Source organism: Anolis sagrei, chromosome 2 (assembly GCF_037176765.1).
Source record: "Anolis sagrei isolate rAnoSag1 chromosome 2, rAnoSag1.mat, whole genome shotgun sequence".
NCBI lineage: Eukaryota > Metazoa > Chordata > Lepidosauria > Squamata > Dactyloidae > Anolis > Anolis sagrei.
The window spans coordinates 13,847,858-13,870,097 of NC_090022.1; the positions used below are offsets into that span (position 1 = coordinate 13,847,858).

The window sequence follows — 22,240 nt, forward strand, 5'->3', positions numbered from 1 at the left end:
GGGACACACACACAGAGGGTTGAATGAAAAGTAATGCCTCCACCTTTGTAACTCCTCAACAGATGGCAGTACTGGTATGCAGCAGGTACTGGCTTGTTCAGTAGACTCTCCTCTACAATTCCATTTTGACTGGAAGCCTTAGCATTGAACACTTGTGTTGTTAAAGTGCGAAGTATGGAACCCTGCACAGACAGTCGGTCAATGCAACTTAAGCAACAAAGTCTCCAATCCCCCACCCAACCCCATCAATATTCAAATTTGGGCGTATTGGATATTTGTGCCAAATTTGGTCCAGTGAATGAAAATACATCCTGTACACCAGCTATTTACATTACGATTCATAACAGTAGCAAAATTACAGTTATGAAGTAGCAATGAAAATAATTTGATGGTTGGGGGTCACCACAACATAAGGAACTGTATTCAGGGGTTGTGGCATTAGAAAGGTTGAAAACCACTTCCCTAAGACATAATTTCTCTATTTTGAATCATAGAATCAAATCAAAGAGTTGGAAGAGACCTCATGGGCCATCCAGTCCAACCCCCTGCCAAGAAGCAGGAATATTGCATTCAAATCACCCCTCACAGATGGCCATCCAGCCTCTGTTTCAAAGCATCCAAAGAAGGAGCCTCCACCACACTCCGGGGCAGAGAGTTCCATTGCTGAACGGTTCTCACAGTTCCTAGAGTCAACCTAAAGAGGTTGACTCTAGAAACCTCTGTTAATTCGAGGGATGAATTAAATTTTGGAGATGTTCTCAGATGGGCAAGCTTTTGCAGCAGTGGTCAGGACCACAGGGAAAGTATATTTCACCTTAAGGTTAAAGGCAGCAAAGTATTGGTACCAGGGAAAATTTCAGAGGGTTGGATTTGAACTAGAGTCTGAGGTTCACACATTAGGATCGACATTAAACCATTTATTACATGTTAAAATATTCCATATTCAGCTCCTTGCATACATTTAATCACTAAACATCTATTTAGTTTGAAAAACAATTTTAATCGGCTTCAACTGGTTCAGTGCACACTACAAAATGAAGGAATAAACTGGTTCAGTGCACACTACAAAATGAAGCCAACATGCCTTAGTCCTGTCCTGTGTATATTTGAAATCTGGGAAAGTGTTGCCATGGAAGCAGGAGCAATGCAGGATGAGGCGTCACGGAAATAAACTGTCAGTTGGAACTTTGTTGCATTCTCTAATGCATACTTTTGAATTAAAGCCTACCGACTTTCTTTGTGAGGTAATTTCTTCACCAGAAAGCTACAGATCCAGACACTGAGTGATACTGTCCCCATGCTGTGGCCCCTCATCACTTTGCCAAACCCTTGGACTTCCCACCCTCTTTAGTAGGAGTAAACTGGTTCAGTGCACACAACAAAATGAAGGAGTAAACTGGTTCAGTGTATACTACAAAATGAAGCAAACATGCCTTAGTCCTGTCCTGTGTATATTTGAAATCTGGGAAAGTGTTGCCATGGAAACAGGAGCAATGCAGGATGAGGCGTCATGGAAATAAACTGTCAGTTGGAACTTTGTTGCATTCCCTAATACATGCTTTTGAATTAAAGCCTTCCGACTTTGTGAGGTAATTTCTTCACCAGAAAGCTACAGATCCAGATACTGAGTGATATTGTCCCCATGCTGTGGCCCCTCATCACTTTGCAAAACCCTTGGACTTCCCACCCTCTTTAGTGGGAGTAAACTGGTTCAGTGTACACTACAAAATGAAGCCAACATATACATCTTTGCTAAACAGGTATAATTTATTCTACTGTTGTTGTAAATAGATTTATAAAGTTGGGAGAGACCCGAGGACCATCCCGTCCAATCTTCTGCCATGAAGGGGTCCCTTAGGGAGATAGGGCAGAATACAAATAAAGACTTACTGGTCACCTTTCTCTAGACATCCTCTTTGTTATCGATATCATTCTTGAATTGTGCAGCCCAGAAGGGTTATCCAGCTGAGGTCTGACCAAAGCGGGATAGGGCAATAAGACTTCTAAGAAATGGATAAGGAGCTGTAAACAAGCAGAGACTGATTTCATGGTGCCTTCCCCTTTGCATAATGGCTAGCACATTATATCTCAGTCTGGCATCGGGGAGGGGAGGGAAGAGGCTAAGCCCGAATACTCAGAAATGAAACGTGTCAGCAAAACCACAAATGTGGTGCAAAATGGTCACTATGATACAGTGGATACCAGATAAACCACATACACATCTTTTTGGGATGAAGCAAGTATTTTCAGGTGACTGCTTTTTATTTCTGCAGAGGATGTTTCTGGGTGGATTGCAGGTACATGAAATGGTGGATACAACTAAATGCCATTAGAATTACTTTTCTCAAGCTTTTATTACTGCCTGCATATAGATTTTGTTCTTGTTCTCTTCTCTTAATTTCCTCTATAATCAAGTCCACATTCTCTCGTTTCTTTTAAAGTTTTGCCTTCTGCTTTTCACTTTCAAAAAAATGGAAACATGTGTAACACCCACTTATCTAGATTTTAAAACTGTGTATCCTGACTTGTAACATTATGGGGTTGTAGGTTTTTCGGGCTATATGGCCACGTTCCAGAAGCATTCTCTCCTGACATTTTGCCTGCATCTATGGCAAGCATCCTCTGAGGATGCTTGCCATAGATGCAGGTGAAACATCAGGAGAGAATGCTTCTAGAACGTGCCCATATAGCCCGAAAAACCTATAACAACCCAGTGATTTCAGCCATGAAAGCCTTCGACAATACATGTAACATAATTATTTCTCAACAGAAATCTGGTCTTCCATTTGAACCTGCAGCACTTTAAGGAAGGAGGGCCCCCAATTCCCTCCCATCCTGCAGAGGCCTACAGACAATGGTGTATACATTATCTCAGACCCTTCACAAACCCTGATGTTTCATCAGTGCACCTTTCGGTCCACAGTTCTTCTCACTCACAGAAGACAGAGACCTTATGAAGATCATATGAGTTCCGTGGTGCCTATTTGGCAGGTATCGTCAAGGGAAGTGTCTTCCACCTTCGGGGCACAATAGGGTTTCTTTCCAGTATGGATTCTCCAGTGGATAATCAAATGCGCGCTCTGTCGGAAGCATTTCCCACATTGAGAACATTCATAGGGTTTCTCTCCAGTATGTATTCTTTGATGCCTCCTCAAGCTGTCTCCGTGAACGAAAGACTTGCCACACTGAGAACATGCATATGGACTCTCTCTAGTATGAATTCTTTGATGCGTCTTCAAGCTGCGTCTCTGATTGAAACTCTTGCCACACTGGAAACACTCATAAGGTTTCTCTCCAGTATGAATTCTTTGATGGCCCTTCAAGCTGGATCTCACAGTGAAACACTTGCCACACTGAGAGCATTCATAGGGTTTCTCTCCAGTATGAATTCTTTGATGGTCCTTCAAGCTAGATCTCAGTGTGAAACACTTGCCACACTGAGAGCATGTATAAGGTTTCTCTCCAGTATGAATTCTTTGATGGTCCTTCAAGCTAGTGCTCTGAGAGAAACACTTGTTGCACTGAGGGCATTTATAGGGGTTCACCCCAGTATGGATCACTTGGTGCCTCACCAAATTATATTTTCGGCTGAAGCTTTTCTCACACTGAGAACATTGGTATGGCTTCTGTCCAGTGTGACTTTGCTGGTGGCTTGCCAGGTGCACTCTAGATTTGAAGCCATTATGCAGTTTCCTTCTTGTAGGAGCATTTTGGTATCTCTGTAAAGACTGTCCGTGGCTCTTGCTTCTTTCTCCATCTTCAGGACATTCAACATCTTTCTTTCTTGGCAGCTGGTATTCCATCTTATGAAAGTTGGGTGCCACAGGCAAACTCCACTGAGATGCTTCTGGTGGCGATGACTCTACCTGCGGAGATATCGTCATCTCCTTCCAACACCCCTTTTCATCACCTGAAGAGAGAGAAAGAGGACATTTGTCTCTATTCTGGCCACTGCTTTCCTAATTTGTGACATCTGCCATCTCTTGATTTCCATCTGAATCAAAATGTCTTTGCTCACCTTGGATCATGTAAGTATATGTTTATGCATGTGTATTGATACCTCACCCCCACTTTACATTCTGAGCTTTCTGCATTAAACCTAGCATTAGAAAATTAAAGGCAAACATGGCTGATTTATAGAAAAGCTGCTCCAACTAATCATGTGGAAAGTTACTTGGGGCACTGAAGACACGGCCGACCCTTTCCATTTCCTTCCACATCATCTGCACATATGCAAGTCTTACAAAAGTCGCAGAACTGAATGCATATTCAGTTCCATGACATATGTTTAGTGTTCCTAGTCAAAGCCAGTCTCCTCTTTACTAACAAGATTTATTTATTTATTGTGTCAGAAGTGAGTTGAGTGTACAGTTAAACCGCATTTAAAAACACAAAGTAAGTTTTAAAAAAGAACTTGGCATTCTATTAAATGTCCTTTGACTAGAAGCTGGCCATTTGTGAGTGCCTCTGATGTTGCTATAAGAAGATCCTCCATTGTGCATGTGGCAGGGCTCAGGCTGCATTGTAGTAAGTGGTCTGTGGTTTGCTCTTCTCCACACTCGCATGTTGTGGACTCTATTTTGTAGCCCCATTTCTTAAGGCAGGCTGTGCATCTCGCAGTGCCAGAGTAGTCTGTTCAGCACCCCCCAATCTTCTGTGTGCGCAGAAGGGGGTTTCTCATCTGGTCTCAGCTACTGATTAAGGTGCTGAGTTATAACCTGCACTTTTGGATTCTCACTTGCTGAAATGTTCCAGCAAGCATCTCCCTCGATCGTAGGAAGGTGTTTCTTGATTCATGCCATTGGCATGCTGGCTGATAACCAAACAGAGGATGGGGCAGAGATGTCACTGCCTTGGTCCTTTCATTATTGGCTGCTACTTCCCAACAGATGTCAGGTGGTGCAATGCCAGCTAAACAGTATAATTTATAGATGCAGGCGAAACGTCAGGAGAAATGCCATATAGCCCGAAAAAACCCACAAGAACTTAGTATAATTTATCGTGTGATAATGTGGCATGTCTCATTAAGAGCCACATCCACTGTTTTAACATGATGCAATGTATTTACACAGAGCATGCGTATTCAGTAGCAAAGCGCAAGGGCAGATGTCTTCACTGTATCTGGTTGTGTTCCCCAGGTTGTGCCAGACAATCATGCCATCAGTGCTCAGGCAAGGAGCTTTGAAGTGGTTGAACAGAAGCTCTCGGAAGCTTTAGGTGCTCTTACTGCCTATTACAGGGAAAACTATCTGATTCCTAATACATCTAAAACAGTGCTTTTCCTAGTTCCAACAGACCTCACTACCTCTGAGGATGCTTGCCATAGATGCAGGTGGAACCTCAGGAGAAATGCCTCTAGAACATGGCCATATAGCCCGAAAAAACCTACAACAACACAGTGCTTTTCATCTTATTTATTTGCAGTATTTGTATACCCCCTTCTCAATGCCAAAGGGGAGTCAGGGTTGTCACAGTGTTGACAACAATTCAGTATTATGAACAGACAAGCATCTCAAGCTCTGAGGATTACCTGGAAATGAATCCCACTGGAGTACAACAAGCACGCCAAAATACTTGGGAGTCACTCTGGACTGTGCTCTGATGTATAACAAGCACTGCTTGAATATCAAGCAAAATATCAAGCTGACAGAGTGGGTGCTAGAAATAATATTGTACTAACAAGATGAAAATAGCACAATTCAATATTCTCAATGGCTCTAAATTTGAGTCCCTGAAATGGTATGTAACAAAACCAGCACCATATGAGCTACCTAGCTGCTTCTCAAAGATCTTTTACTGGGGTGATAAAAACATCATCTAAAATAACAGAATATAATGACAGTGCCAGTCCCCGTTGAGAGTGATGATGATGTATTCTCTTCAACCATGGTTCTATACTTCAAAAATATCTGCTGATGAAGGGATCAAAAATATTAATGAGCTTCATAAATGCCAGGGTAGCAAATCAGGACACTCCTCCCAATCTTGGTCCTTTTGAAAGATCTCCATCTTGAGTTCTCAGAAATGCAATCAGCTTTAACGGCTTTACTCTCCAGCATGTCTCTTCTGATGCCTAGTCAATTGATGTTTCCATCTGAAACACTTCCCACACCAAAGGCATTCGTATGGTTTTTCACCAGTATGAATCCTCTGGTGTCTCATCAAGTTCTCCCTGCGGTTAAAACTTCTCCCACACTCAAGACATTTGTACGGTTTCTCTCCAGTATGGATTATCTGATGTCTGGTTAATTCTGTCCTACTAGTAAAGCTTTTCCCGCACAGAGAGCATATATACAACTCTCTCCTTGAATCACCCTTCCGATGCTTCTTCAAAGTTTGTCTGTGTTTAAGGCTTCTCTGATCTGCCAGACAATCATAAGGTTTCTTTCCTGGGTGGATATTCTGGAGTTGAACAGAAATATTTCTTTGATGGGGACTTTCCCCACGTGTGGAAATGACTTGCTGGTTCTCTCCTTTAAGCATTTCCTGAGGCTGACTGAGAAACGATTTCGTCAAGATATCTTCCCCCGACATGGGGCATCCTATAGGGCTTCCCACCAGACCTGTGACCCCAAGATCAGACTTGTAGCAGGATTTTCTTCCACTCTTGGGAAGCAAGGCCTTTCCTCCTTCTACGGGCACTTGGGAGGTTTCATCAGCAGCACATTTAAGACTTCGAGTCAGCCCACTGGGTTCTTTGTGTTTCTCATCTGGTGGCTTTCTCTTCTGTCGTCTCTCAGACCCATATCTGGGGTCCTGGATTTTGGGTGTCATGGGGACACTCTGACGAAGAGTTTCTGCCCGCACCTTGTGCCTTTTATTTGGCAAAGATTCCCCCGGCTCAGAGGTCCCTGTCTGGATCCAACATCTCTTTTCATTACCTAAAGAGACACAGAGAGTAATTTCGTCCAAGTCCTCGTCACCTTTCTCATCCCCCAAATTCTGTTTCCTTCTACTTCTCATTACTGATACTTCTATCTCTTAATTGCCACTTCAGGATTTGTTATTTTCTTATTCTCTTTACATACATTTCACTTTTGCTTTGAGAGAATGTGTGATTCTGCTTCTGTTCTGGGAGGAAATTAAAGAAAAAGAGAGCCAACTTGGCTTCCTTCACTGGTGGCTACTCCATGTGTTTTGCTGGACATAATAATTCTATAATCGAGACATTTGGAGATTCTTTCCCCCTCCTGATGTGGGAATAATTCATTTTTTAAAAAAGACATGTTCTGGGTTTTCATGAGGTTTATCTTCAATTCAATCTCCCTGATAGTTCAATGAACTTGATCTCAGGGAGACATTTTCTCAATATTTAGGATACCTATGTTTCCCTTCAATAGGAATTCTTCGTTGACTCAGAATGTTCTGTTCATTTTTCCTGCGTTTACTTCATGAATATTGTGTTCTCACCCTCTATGGCTTTCCTTGTACATGTCAACCTCCTTTGACGCTGATCAGGGTCAGCTTTTGAGATGTTCTTCTTGGTTTTCCAGGAGACTTTGTGACTCTGTGAATCCCTTTGACTACATTTGGGGAACCAGAGCCTTCACCTATAAAACCTTTTACGGTTCAGACCCCGTTTACCCATCCGAACGTATTCTCCCCTACAAACCATCAAGGGTGTTAAGATCTTCTAGAGAGGGCCTGCTCTCGGTCCCACCACCTTCACAGTTGCGGCTGGTTGGGACGAGAGACAGGGCCTTCTCTGTGGTGCCCCCCCCCCCCGGCTATGGAACTCTCTCCCAAATGAAGTTAGATCTGCCCCCTCCCTCCTGACTTTTAGGAAGCACGTGAAACCTTGGCTGTGGAATGAGGCATTTGCTGAGACCGGTAAATGACTAAAGTACTGACCACAATGTGTGGACTGAGTTGGATGTTGTTTTATTTTGGCAAATTGGTTTTATATGTATTTTTTTAAATTTTAACCTATTGTTATGTATTATGTTTTAAATTGTTTTATTGTTAGCATTGAATCCTTGCCGTGAGCTGTTCTGAGTCCCTCCACAGAGGTCAGAGAAGAATGGGATACAAAAGTTGTAAATAAATAAATAATAAATAAATTCACCAAAATACCACCTCATGGTTTTGTTTAGCCTTTTCCTGCCACAAGAAATGCCTAGCCTTCCTAACTTCTTTGGAGCTCACAGAAAGCCCTTCCTTTCCCCCCTTGGACTCACTTCTTTGTCCACACGTCTCCTCCGTCAACAATCCGTCTCCTTGGTTTACAAGTGGCACTGCCTCAGGCCTCTCCTCCAGCTCACCCCCTCCATGCTGAGACGCCTCCACCTTGAGAGAAGTTGGCTTCCCCTCACCTGCAAACAAAGAGGGAAGAATTTTACATAGGGACCACCAAATGCAGCGCCAAAACACAAATCAAGGAACATGAAAGGCACTGCAGACTACTTCAACTAGAGAAGTCAACCATAGCAGAGCACCTGATGAACCAACCTGGACACAGCAGATTATTTGAGAACCCAGAAATGCTGGACCACTCTCACAACCACCATGTTGAGAAGCCATTGAAATCCATAAGCACGTGGACAATTTCAACAGAAAGGAGGAAACCATGAAAACGAACAAAATCTGGCTACCAGTATTAAAAATACTCCCAAATTATAACAGCAAAACAACACTCAAACACTGGGGAACTCCAGAGAGGAAACCATCAAGTACAGCTAATCACCTCTCAACAAAAGATTCCCCCAGGCACTAACAAGCCACACTAAAAAAACTGCCAGGTCATCAAATGCTAATCAGGGTGGCCAACTGAAACATTCACACCTAGTTCCAACAGGCAAGGGTTCTTTGTCCCACCCTGGACATTCCACAGATTTTTAACCCATTGTCCTAGTTCCAACAGACCTCACTACCTCTGAGGATGCTTGCCATAGATGCATGTGAAACTTCAAGAGATAATGCTTCTGGAACATGGCCATATAGCCAGAAAAACCTACAACAACCCAGGGAAGAAATCTGTCCATGCTCAGAAGGCTTTGTCCTGAACTGTCTCCTGCACCTTTTCCCAACCCTAGCTTCTCCTTCTGCCCCCGGGAGAAGTTAGCTACGCCCATTTCATTATTCTGTTTCATGAGTATGTCAACTTTGTACAAAAGACTATGTCTCACGATTATGTCTGCATCTCACAAGTTGATACATACTAAAGGGGGAATGCCAATGTTCTGAACAAAAAATATAAAGGAAATAGCTGTCCCCTGCCTTGCGTTGCTGTGGCCCACATTAGGGTTCTTTGTGGGAGGTTTGGCCCAATTCTATCATTGGTGGGATTCAGAATGCTCTGTGATTGTAGGTGAATTATAAATCCCAGCAACTACAACTCCCAAATGTCAGGATTCTATTTTCCCCAAACTCCACTAGTGTTCACATTTGGGCATATTGAGTATTCGTGTAGAGTTTGGTCCAGATCCATCATTGTATGAGTGCACAGTGATCTCTGGATGTAGGTGAACCACAACTCCAAAACCAAAGGACACTGTACACCAAACCTTTCCAGTATTCTCTGTTGGTCATGGGAGAACTGTGTGCCAAGTTTGGTCCAATTCCATCGTTGGTCGGGTTCAGAATGCTCTTTGATTGTAGGTGAACTATAAATCCCAGCAACTACAACTCTCAAACGACAAAATCAATTTTATTTTTTTAGTGAAGGACATACATTGGGTTGTGTGTCTTGTGTCCAAATTTGGTGTCAATACATCCAGTGATTTTTGAGTTCTGTTAAGCCCACAAATGAACATTACATTTTTATTTATATAGATTTCATGTTTACAGTTGGGTCCCATGTCCATGACTCCTCATTACGTACAAGTAAATCTACCCTGGGCTAGGAATCCAGAGAACACTTTTTAGAAATCCCTAGGTGCTGCAGCACGACTCTATGGTCAATGTCTGCTGGAAACTGGTCGCAGAATTGTACTGGGGGATCCTAAGGAGAACATTATAATTAAATTCACGCACAATAAAATCTGCAAATGTGGAGGGCTGGCAGTAATACTTGAACCCGTTTCTCTTTCTCTCTCCCCTCTCAATTTCTAAAAGTGACAGGTTATGGATCTGAGCTGCCCTTACCAAACAGCTGGGCGTTTCCACCCTCCTCCTGCAGGACTTGCCAGAAGATGGTCTGTTGGCCCGGCTGGGACAGCGTCCGCTCAACCCTGTGCAAAGAGACGGCTGTGTCTTTGCAGTCCAGCAGACCCTGGAAATGCAAGACATGCCCATCAACAAAAGTCAGGCCCTCCTGCGTGCGCAACAGTATTGACATAAAGATTCATCTGCTTGTGGTTCCGTTGCATTAACTCTATAGTGTAGATGCATCCTCAAACAGGCTGATATTCCTCTTACATTTTCTATCTAGAACAGGCATGGGCAAACTTCGGACCTCCAGGTGTTTTGGATTTGTTCATTTATTTATTTATTTATTTATTTACAGTATTTATATTCCGCCCTTCTCACCCGCAGGGGACTCAGGGCAGATCACAATGCACACAGACATGGCAAACATTCAATGCCATAGACACACAACATATATAGGCAAAGACACAAAGGCTATTTAACTTTCCAGCTTTCATGAGGGTATGGTTTTTGAATTCTGGTCACCGGGGGAGCTGTTGCTTCACCATCCACTTGTGACAGTGATGGAGTACTTCCTCATTCTTTTTGCACGCTGCTGGAGAGTTTTATGACGTCCTAAATTAGTTAAATTAGCCTCCCCGCATAAGCAGTACCTAAATTTCCTACTTGACAGGTGCAATGAGCTGCAAAGGTCGATAGCAAGCTAGACAAATGGCCGGAAGCTCACTCCGACCCGGGCTGGCTTCGAACTCATGACTTCTCAGTCAGTAGTGATTTTAATGCAGCTGTGCCACAACCCTACCGACTGTTAGGAATTGTCAGAGTTGAAGTCCAAAACACCTGGAAAGCCCAAGTTTGTTCATGTCTGATCTAGAGCATGGGTTGACAGAGTGAATTTTCTGCAGTCTGTATTTGGGTTCTTGAAAGTAGCATTCAGGATCTAGCAGAAGAGTTCAATAAACTGTGAAGCCCTAAGCCAGTGGTTCTCAACCTGGGGTCCCAGATGTTTTTGGCCTTCAACTCCCAGAAATCCTAACAGCTGGTAAACTGGCTGCGATTTCTGGGAGTCCTGGGGACCCACAGGTTGAGAACCACTGCCCTAAGCTATCTGTGGTATCCATAGAGGGCTAAGAAATCCAATACTTGCAGATACCACGGACGTACTTTTGTGAGGTCCGACCAAAACATAAGAGAGTGAGACTATGACTTTCTTCGATCCCAGACACTCAACTTCTATGAATGCAGCCAAGAATTGCGTTGGCCTTTTTAGCTACTACATCAGACCATTGGTTCATGTTCAGTTTGTGGTCTATAAGACTCCTGAATGATCCCTTACTGTTATTATTAGCCAATATTATTAGCCAATTATTATTATAATTATTATTATAATTATTATTATAATTATTATTATTAGCCAATATTACTGTAGAATAATACTTTGGATTTGGGCAAAACTAAATGAGATTACTTACCTCATCCAGCCCAGCTTCTGTCTTAACTTGTCCTTCAGGAGGAAACACAGAAACGGAAGGACTTGGGCCTTTGATTTCACCACCTGCAAAGAATAAATGGGGATTCTTTTTAGAAAGCAAATGGGTTGGATAGAGCCAAAGGAAGATGCTGGGCAAGTGCAGCCTACCCTCCTCTCCAATTCATTAAAAAATGGTTTTCAAAAAGAAATTGCTCAAACACCTTTTCACCTCATGGGCCATGTTTGTAGTTTTACAAGGTCTTTAGCCTTCTTTGCCAAAGAGAGCTGTTGTCTCCCTAATTTACAGCTCCAATAATAATAATAATAATAATAATCCCCCAAGTGAAGAGTTTTTGGAAGGATATATTTCTCGAAATAAACAACATTATAGGATCAGATATTACGCTGGATGCCAGGTTAGCATTATTAATGGACACCACGAAGCTGAATTTAGAAACAACTAAGAAAGAATTGGTGATTATTTTACTCACAGTGGGAAGAATTATAATAGCAAAGAACTGGAAAATAGTAACTAATCAAACACTGGATGCATGGTATAGGGAGGTATGGAACGTAGCCTTAAATGATAAATTAACAATGGAAATGAGGGTATTCAGGGGGAAATTAACAGATCGGATTTTGAGGTATACTGGTCGGTCTTTATTAAATATGCCTTAGTGAGCGAAAATGGAAAACAACAGAACTTTGTTGGTCAGGAATTTTGGATATGACATTTGATTAATGGTTGATTTATAAATACATGGTGAAGGAAAGGATACTTGTTCAGGCCTTGGTGGTGGGGCTATGTGTTTGTACAATGTTCACTGTTTTGTGTTTTGTTTACACTGTAAGCTGTTATTGTATGTAAATAAAATCTTACAAAAATTTAAATAATAATAATAATAACTTTATTCATATACCCCGCCACCATCTCCCCAAAAGGACTTGGGGTGGCTTACATGGGGACCAAGACCAGCATATAAACAAGGGTTACAAAATAAAACACAATTAGAAACATATAACTAATAATAATAATAATAATAATAATGAACATGCAAATAAATATGAACATGCAAAAATACTGTGGGACTTTCGAATCCAGACTGACAAAGTTTTGAAACACAATACACCAGACAGCACGACTGTGGAAAAGAAAAAAGTCTGGATTATTGATGTCGCCATACCGGGTGACAGTCGCATTGAGGAAAAACAACAGGAAAAAACTCAGTCGCTATCAAGACCTCAAAATTGAACTGCAAAGGCTCTGGCATAAACCAGTACAAGTGGTCCCAATGATAATGGGCACACTGGGTGCCGTGCCAAAAGATCTCAGCCAGCATTTGGAAACAATAAAAATCAACAAAATCACGATCTGTCAACTGCAAAAGGCTACCTTACTTGGATCATTCGAAAATACATCACACAGTCCTAGACGCTTGGGAAGTGTTTGACTTGTGATTTTGTGATACAAAATCCAGAATATAGATCTCATTTGCTGTGACATACTGTGCTTTTGTGTCAATAATAATAATAATAATAATAATAATAATAATAATAAAACTTTATTTATATCCTGCCACCACTTCCCCAAAGAGTGACTCAGGGCGGCTTACATGAGGCCAAGCTAGATAATACAATTACAATAAAATGAATACAAAACAGCAAAAATAGCAACGCAATAAAATAAGGCAATGACGTAAGTGAACATAAGAACAAAACAGAGCAGTGCAAGATACAGTAACAAACAGACACAATGGGCGGGCCAAATGTACACATAAAGTGATAAAACCCTGGATGAGATGACAATGAAAAAAATGTGTTTGTAAGGGAGGAGAGCATGGAGGACGTAACAATATTAATATTATAAATAAACAATATTATTAAAATAATTAAAACCAGAAAAGTTTAAACATTATAAACATACATAATCAACTAACATCAACAACCAGTAACTGGAAAAAGTGGGCATGTTAAGTTTCGAGAGGACAGGGCAAGGGCTTGTGCAAATGTACTATGAGCCCATAGTATTGAGTCATATCAGTTAAAAGAATGGCAGACTATATGAATTCTACAAGGTAGGTGTAGCCTATGTGTGGCACATTCATTGTCACAGACCTGTGAAGCCTTACCTAGCAAAGGGATCGCGGCATATTTCACCGGCTGGGCTTCTTCATAAATCTGTCCCTGAGCAACATCTGCCGACTTCCCTTCTGACTCCAAGGAACCAACATACACATCCTGCGATGGTCCCTGAGAAACAGGAAGGGAGATTTTGGAAATGGAGAGAAGGAAAAGGAATTCTCTCAGGCGAGTGGGTTTGTTTTAGATTCGGTTTTGCTAGACAAAGGTAAAAAAATACCACAGCCTTATTATTATTATTATTATTATTATTATTATTATTATTATTTCATACAAAGGAAAGCCATGCTGTGGAGCAAACCTTACAAATGCTGATTTGTTATCAGTAAATATTTTATATACCCGAGATAGACTTTACATACTTATATATCCAGGTGATGTAGAAATTTGTCAGGTGAAAAGGGATGGCTCATGCAAAATTTCAAGACCTGCCTACCCAAACCCCACTCCACCATGCAACAATACACAATAGAAGCTCTCCCAACAGATGGCCACCCAGCCTCTGCTTCAATCGCCCTTGGAACCTCACCTGCCACTGGGTTGAATTGGTCTCTTGCTGCCTCTTGAGGAGGAAGTCCTCTGCCAGGGCCACAGCCTGGGAACAGGTCTCTGGCCCTGCGCCTCGGACCCATCCTTGCAGGTCTTGGGGAAGACTGGCCAGGAATTGCTCCAGGACCAGCAGCTCCAGGATCTGCTCTTTGCTGCGTCTCTCCGGCTTCAGCCACCGACTGCAAAGCTCCTGCACTTGGCTGTACACCCTTCGCGGATCCTCCACCACTTGGCAGCAGAACTGCCGAAAATGCTGGCGCTGTAGTTCCACTCTCAGGGCCTCAGCTCTCAAGATGGCTGCCTTCACCTTCTCGTAATCCTCCCTGTCTCTGGCTTCCAGGCTCTGAAAGGCCTGCTCTGCTTCTCCACTCAATGCGGGCAACAGCCGGGCTGCCCACTCTTCCTTTGGCCACCGACAGGCTTTGGCCACTTGCTCAAAGGAGGCCAGGAAGGCCTTGGCTTCGTCCCACGGCATTTCCTCTGTCGGTGGAAGGCTTCCCCATGCCAAGGAAGGTGACTGGAAGGTCTTCAGGAACTCCTGCCATTGGGCTTCCCAGTGCTGCTGCATCCTTTGACCTGGAAAGTCCTTGCCTTCTTCCAGTGTTTTCCATGTTGATCCTTCGGTCGCATATTCAGACTGAACCCTGATTCCGGCTTTCCCTCCTTCTCTTGGAGTACCTTGTTCCAGCTGCAGACTTGTGGGATATGGCTCATCCATCCCCTTCCTCCCTTCAAGCCAAACTCCAGTTCTGGGATGAAGAGTCACTAGCGTTGCTTCCATGCAAATACCCTGAACCAAAGAGTCGGCCGACCTTGCTTTGAATGTGCAGGAGCAAAGGGCTGCTGTTCTTTCCTTATCCAATGGAAGGACTCAATGCAGACAATTCCAGAAGCTTGGAGACATATTCCTGAGCTGAACAGGGAGATTCTTCCTTAATTAAAAAGAATAGATTAGATTAAAAATTGAGTTTGAATAGAATCTCACCAAAAATCTATTCTTTTGGCGGTAGGAATGAAACCATGTCTCTCACAGATCGTAGAGAATCACAAGAGATCCTGAGGGCCATCCAGTCCAATCTCATTTTGCCAAGCAAATCTCTCTCTCTATATATATATATATGAATATCTGTCTGTATATGTTTCCAAAATGGTTCCCACATCCAGAGAGCCCTGGGACTCCCACCAATAATGGATCTGAACCAAATGTGGGACACAGACACCAGACCAGGGGGAGGAAGGGCAATTACACTGGATTATAGGAGTTATAATTCACCCCCACCCAGAGAGTACTGCGAACCCTATCGCAGATGGAACTGGCCCCAACTTATCACACAGATCCACCAAGTCCAACTTTACATATTGGAAGGTTTGGGGGGAAATGACTCTGGAAGATAGGAATTGTAGTTCACTCATACCCAGAGATCACTATGAACTCCGCTGATGATGGATCTGTAGAAAAAATTGGCACAAAAACCTAACCAAGCAACATCAGGTAGCTAAGCTAATACTACATAGAAAGCGTAATTTAGAATCTATATAAATAAAAAATGTAATGTTCATTTGTGGGATTAACATTACTCAAAATCCACTGGACAAATTGACACCAAATTTGGACACAATACACATATCAGACCAACAAGTGACCATCACTCATAAAAAATACTGAAAAACACAGCAGGAGACTCTGAAAGCAAAAAAAAAAACAAAACCCAAAAATACATTGCAACGCATGCACAAAATCACATATATACACAAACACACACATATACGCATATATACTCAAATACACATACACAGACAGGGCCATAGCAAAGTGGCAGGGGACAGCGACTACTACTACTACTAATAATAATGATTTTATTTTATACCCTGCCACCATCTCCCTGAAGGGACTCGGCGTGGCTTGCAAGGGGACAAGCCTGAAAAATACAGATTAAAACAAACACAATAAAAATAACAGCAACACATCAGAAAAAAAAAACATTTCACAGTTACAACAAACATTTTAAAACAATATCATGGCTAAACAATTAAGTGCTGAATACGGAGGGCTCAGGGTATGTGCAATGGTTCCTAAATAGAGCCAAGGGAAAGTTCAAGATTCAATTCAATAAGGTCCAGCTGGGAGGGTAATATCCTTAGCCATGTAAAGTGTTAGGATTACAGGAAGGAGGGCCAACTAAAGTGCAAGTGAAAGTGTCATCCACATATCTGAACCATACAGTGGGATTTTTTTGTTGCTATTTCCAGGGCTTGTTTTTCAAAGTGTTCCATGTAGAAATTTGTTTGTTGTTTTTTAAAAAAGCCTTGTTTTACTCAACTGTCGAACATGCCTGCCCTGTTTAGCATAGGTCTGCCTATGCAAAGCAGGTGGACATAGCATTAAATGAAACATGCAAAATAATCACTGGATGTCTTAAAACTACACCTGTTTAAGACATCCAGTCCCCCCCCCCCCCCGAAAGACCTCACTACCTCCGAGGATGGTTGCCATAGATGCAGGCAAAACGTCAGGAGAGAATGCCTCTAGAACACGGCCATATAGCCCGAAAAACCTACAACAACCCAGACAAGAGTTCTTTCTCCCACCCGGGACTTTCCACAGATATATAAACCCCATTTTCCTAGTTTCCAACAGACCCTCACGACCTCTGATGATGCTTGCCATAGATGTGGGTGAAACGTCAGGAGAGAATGCTGCTGGAACATGGCCATATGGCCCGGCAAACCTACAACCCAGACAAGAGTTCTTTCTCCCACCCTGGACTTTCCACAGATATATAAACCCCGTTTTCCTAGTTTCCAACAGACTTCACAACCTCTGAGCATGCTTGCCATAGATGTGGGAGAAACGTCAGGAGAGAATGCTTCTGGAACATGGCCATATAGCCCGGAAAACCTACAACATCCCAGAATTGAAACCCTTCGTACAAATCTATGGGAAGATGCTACAAATGTACACAATCACTGCCTGGAATGGCACGCACAATACTCAAGAGGAAGCCAGGAAAAGGACATTCCCCACTCTCCCACCAAGGCTGTTTTGGTCCCCCACCTCCAGGCGAGGGGACCTTGGGAGTTCTAGTTTCCCAAAGGCCTTGAGCCTCCCCTGCCAAAGAGGGTCAGCTGCAATCCCTAGAGTACCATAAGCATGGTGCCAAAGGGAGGGAGGGAGGGAGGTTGGAAGAAAAGATGGATGGAAGAAGGGAGGAAGTGGAAACCTTCCCCGGGAGACCCGCGTGGGGCCAGGGGAGCGCCTGCTTGCCGGCCTACCTGCCCTGGCTTCTCCCCCGGGGCTCCCTCTCCGCCTCACCCGGAAGGAAGGAAGCTCCCCACCGCCCAGCTGAGCAGCAAGACAGAAGGAACTCCACCGGAAGGAAAGCCAAGGCAGGAGGGAGCGGGGGAGAGGGTTGGCCCAGGCGGAGCCGCAAGCGCGCTGCTGCCCCCCGGTGGCCGCCTGAGGCATTGCAGTCACCATCCCTTCTTTATTAAAAAAATAATTTTTGTATTGTCGAAGGCTTTCATGGCTGGAATCACTGGGTTGTTGTAGGTTTTTTCGGGCTACATGGCCATGTTCTAGAGGCATTCTCTCCTGACGTTTCGCCTGCATCTATGGCAAGCATCCTCAGAGGTAGTGAGGTCTGTTGGAACTAGGCAAAAAGGGTTTATATATCTGTGGAATGACTGGGGTGGGACAAAGGACTCTTGTCTGTTGGAGCTAGGCGTGAATGTCTCAACTGACCACCTTGATTAGCATTTGATGGCCTGGCTGTTGTTTGGTGTGGCTTGTTAGTGCCTGGGGCAGTCTTTTGTTGAGAGTTGATTAGATGTCCCTGATTGTGACTTACTCTATATACTCCTTTTACTCCTAGAGAAGTGCACTTGGAAAGCACCAGGACTTTTTCTATTTCTGCCCCTGCCTTATGGAATTCCTTGCCACCCTATATGAGAGCCATTCGTGACTTAGGACCTTTTACTCTAGCACTTAAGACCTGGCTTTCTACTAGAGCATTCGATCTCTGTTAATTTTTAATTTCTGTATGTATGTATTTTATCTTTTACAATTTAGCTGTAATTCGCATTCTAGAGCATTCTCAGATGGAGGGTGATTAATAAGTAATTAAATATGATGATGATGATTTTTTTTTTGGTCGTGTCAGGTATGACTTGAGAAACTGCAAGTCACTTCTGTTGTGAGAGAATTGGCTGTCTGCAAGGACGTTGCCCAGGGGATGCCCAGATGATTTGATGTTTTATCATCCTTGTGGGAGGCTTCTCTCATGTCCCCGCATGAGGAGCTGGAGCTGACAGAGGGAGCTCATCCGCTTCTCCCCGGATTTGAACCTGTGACCTGTCGGTCTTCAGTCCTGCCGGCACAGGGGTTTCACCACTGCGCCACCGGGGGCTCCATGATGATGATGATGATGATGATTGTTTCCCTTCTGTTGTTTTGCTGTTGTAATTTTAAAGTGACCCATTTAAGGTGGAATCAGGTGTCAAACAGGGATGTGTTATTGCCCCAACTTTATTCTCCATCTTCATCTCTATGATACTTCATCTTGTTGATGAGAAGCTTCCCACCAGAGTTAAATCATCTATCAGGCAGATGGCAAGGTATTTAACCTCGGCAGACTGAAAGCCAGAACCAGGGTAACAACAACATCTGTTATAGAACTCCAGTATGCTGATGACAATGTTGTCTGTGCACATTCAGAAGATCTACAAGCCACTCTAAACACCTTCGCAGAAGCACTCACGAAGCTTGGCCTGTCACTGAACATCGAGAAAACCAAAGTGCTGTTCCAGCAGTCACCAGCCATCCCCTCCCCAATGCCAGAGATACAGATTAATGGTGTAACATTAGAAAATGTTGACCATTTCCGCTACCTTGGCAGCCACCTCTCCACCAAAGTCAACATCGACACCGAAATACAACACCGCCTGAGCTCTGTGAGTGCAGCATTTTTCCAAATGAAGCAGAGAGTGTTTGAGGACCGGGACATCCGCAGGGAGACCAAGGTGCTTGTCTATAAAGCTATTGTCCTCCCAACCCTGCTTTATGCCTGCGAAACGTGGACTGTCTACAGATGTCACATGCAACTCCTGGAACGATTCCATCAGCGCTGCCTCCGGAAAATCCTGCAAAACTCTTGGGAAGATAAGCGGACAAACATCAGCGTGCTGGAAGAAGCAAAGACCACCAGCATTGAAGCGATGGTCCTCTGCCATCAACTCCGCTGGACCGGCCACATTGGATGCCTGACCACCATCTCCCAAAACAGTTGCTATACTCAAGAATGGAAAACGGAATGTTGGTGGGCAGGAAAAGAGATTTAAAGATGGGCTCAAAGCCAACCTTTAAAACTCTGGCATAGACACTGAGAAGCCCTGGCCCTTGAGCACTCAGGCTGGAGGTCAGCTGTAACCAGCAGTGATGCAGATTTTGAAGAGGGACGAATGGAGGGAAACATGCCAAGAGGAAAGCGCACCAAGCCAACCCCGACTGAGACCGCTTTCCACCTGAAAACCAATCCTGCAGTTTCCCTTTTAGATGTCTTGCATAAATTTTACTGATAGTGTTAAGAAGGCTGATAGGTCTGTAGTTTGCTGGATTATCTCTTTTTCTCTTTTTAAAAATATATGGGGACAATGATTGCCATCCTCCAGTCCTTGGGAATTTGACTGTACTTGTCAATGCACGTGAAAAGTGATGCTAAAATAGGGGCCCAAAACTCTAGATCAGGGGACCTCAAACTTTTTAAACAGAGGGCCAGGTCACAGTCCCTCAAACTGTTGGAGGGCCGGATTATATTTTGAAAAAAAAAAAACATGAACGAATTCCTATGCGCTCTGCACATATCTAATTTGTAGATAAAAAAAACACTTTAAAACAATGCAAGAATTGAAATGAAGAACAATTTTAACAAATATAAACTTATTAGTATTTCAATGGGAAGTGTGGGCCTGCTTTTGGATGATGAGATAGGATTGTTGTTGTTGTTGTGTGCTTTCAAATAGTTTCAGACTTAGGTTGACCCTGAGCAAGGGCCGGGTAAATAACCTGGGAGGGCCATATCTGCCCCTGGGCCTTAGTTTGAGGACCCTTGGTCTAGATTATTCTTGATGGCTTCCAAGGGAATGAGATCTTTTCCTGGGGCCTTCCCTTGCTGTAATTGGTTGACAAGGCTCTTGAGCTCTGGGTTGCTGTAGGGTTTTTCGGGCTATATGGCCATGTTCTAGAGGCATTCTCTCCTGACGTTTCGCCTGCATCTATGGCAAGCATCCTCAGAGGTAGTGAGGTCTGTTGGAACTAGGAAAATGGGTTTATATATCTGTGGAATGACCAGGGTGGGACAAAGAGCTCTTGTCTGTTGGAGCTAGGTGTGAATGTCTCAACTGACCATCTTGATTAGCATTTGATGGCCTGGCAGTTGTTTGGTATGGCTTGTTGGTGCCTGGGGCAATCCTTTTGTTGAGAGGTGATTAGATGTCCCTGATTGTTTCGCCTCTGTTGTTTTGCTGTTGTAATTTTAGAGTTTTTTTAATACTGGTAGCCAGATTTTGTTCATTTTCATGGTTTCCTCCTTTCTGTTGAAATTGTCCACATGCTTCTTGTGGATTTCAATGGCTTCTCTGTGTAGTCTGACATGGTGGTTGTGAGAGTGGTCCAGCATTTCTGTGGTCTCAAATGTGTCCAGGTTGGCTCATCAGGTGCTCTGCTATGGCTGACTTCTCTGGTTGAAGTAGTCTGCAGTGCCTTTCATGTTCCTTGATTCGTGTTTGGGCAAGGCTGCTGTGTTTGGTGGTCCCTATGTAGACTTGTCCACAGCTGCATGGTATCCAGTAGACTCCTGCAGAGGTGAGAGGATCCCTCTTGTCCTTTGCTGAACGAAGCATTTGTTGGATTTTCTTAGTGGGTCTGTAGACAGCTTCCCTATGCAGTCAGTGGTTCCTTTTATGTATGGCAAGAACACTTTTCCTCTGGGTGGATCTTTGTCTTGACTCTCGTGGCTTGTTCTCGGTCTTGTAGCTCTTCTGATGTCTGAGGTGGAGTATCCATTGGCCTGGAGAGCCCAGTTGAGGTGGTTCAGTTCATCTTGAAGGAGGTGGCGTTCGCAGATTCTTTTGCACGGTGTTCCGTCTCCCAGGAGCCTGATTTGCCTTACTTTACAGTTGCTTGAGGTTGCTTCCTCTTGCATTTTCTCCCAGGGCTGCTGCAGCTTTGCAAGAGCCCTAAAGGTTAATAGTATCAGAGTCTGCAAAGCCAGTCTGCAGGCCTCCTTTGCAGCTATTGGTTCAGAAAGGTATCTTTTTGGGTCTAGGGACCGCCTTTTCTCCCAGGGAAGAGTTCTCCATTTTGGAATCTCCCCTGCCTTTTCAGTTTTTAGAGGAAAGGCTTCAGACGTGCTGATGGTTAGGCAGTTAGCTCTGGGATAACCATTGCAAAAACTACATTACAGATAAGTATTAAGCTATATTGAGTTAATATAGATAGTATATTGTGTATTGAGCTAATTGAGATATCATAGATAGATAAGCTTAATTGAGAAGACTGAGTTACATAGTTACAGAGAGAGAGTCTTTACTGCATTGTCTTCAGAACTACCCTTAAGTTATAGATAGGGGAAAAACTTGCCTTTTTCCTAACCACAATGGCTTAGGGTTAGGGTGTAAAGATTCCAGGATCTTATCTGCCATCTGGAGAAAAAGTTACCTCTGTAACTAAAGAAAAGGAAGAATATCTCTGTAGTTTCATTTATTGACTGTTTGTTTGCAATTTTGATGAACTGTGCCAAGTCTTCAGGGACTTTGTATAAATATCCTTTTTTGATGTTTAAAACCAGTAATAGTCTCAGTTGCCGAGTATCTCAAGCTTCTCAAGAAAGCCACTTGCAGTTCGCTCAGACACAGAGAGAAGCACGGGCAGACGGCACACATGGTCTGTCAAGGCTTTAATGGTGCTTCTTTTTTGACTTGGGCGATGGTTGGAGTTTT

General features: G+C 43.4%; 1 protein-coding gene across 4 annotated transcripts in view; it reads right to left on the minus strand.

Annotated features, from left to right (window-relative positions):
• LOC132765892 (zinc finger protein 397-like) overlaps positions 1 to 22,240 on the minus strand; it is a 41,667-nt gene that overhangs the window by 10,520 nt on the left and 8,907 nt on the right. The window contains exons 1-7 of one of the 4 annotated variants that reach the window (XM_067465202.1): positions 17,519 to 17,626; positions 14,226 to 15,177; positions 13,687 to 13,807; positions 11,559 to 11,641; positions 10,084 to 10,210; positions 8,178 to 8,312; positions 2,641 to 3,910 (exon numbers count right to left, since the gene is read on the minus strand). In XM_067465202.1, coding sequence (XP_067321303.1) covers positions 2,961 to 3,910; positions 8,178 to 8,312; positions 10,084 to 10,210; positions 11,559 to 11,641; positions 13,687 to 13,807; positions 14,226 to 15,026 — 2,217 coding nt within the window. In that variant the 5' untranslated portion in view covers positions 15,027 to 15,177; positions 17,519 to 17,626 and the 3' untranslated portion in view covers positions 2,641 to 2,960. Of the gene's footprint in view, positions 1 to 2,640; positions 3,911 to 5,399; positions 6,882 to 8,177; positions 8,313 to 10,083; positions 10,211 to 11,558; positions 11,642 to 13,686; positions 13,808 to 14,225; positions 15,178 to 17,518; positions 17,627 to 22,240 lie in introns of those variants that run through there. The other 3 variants (XM_060760168.2, XM_067465201.1, XM_067465203.1) reach the window with 3 other exon arrangements.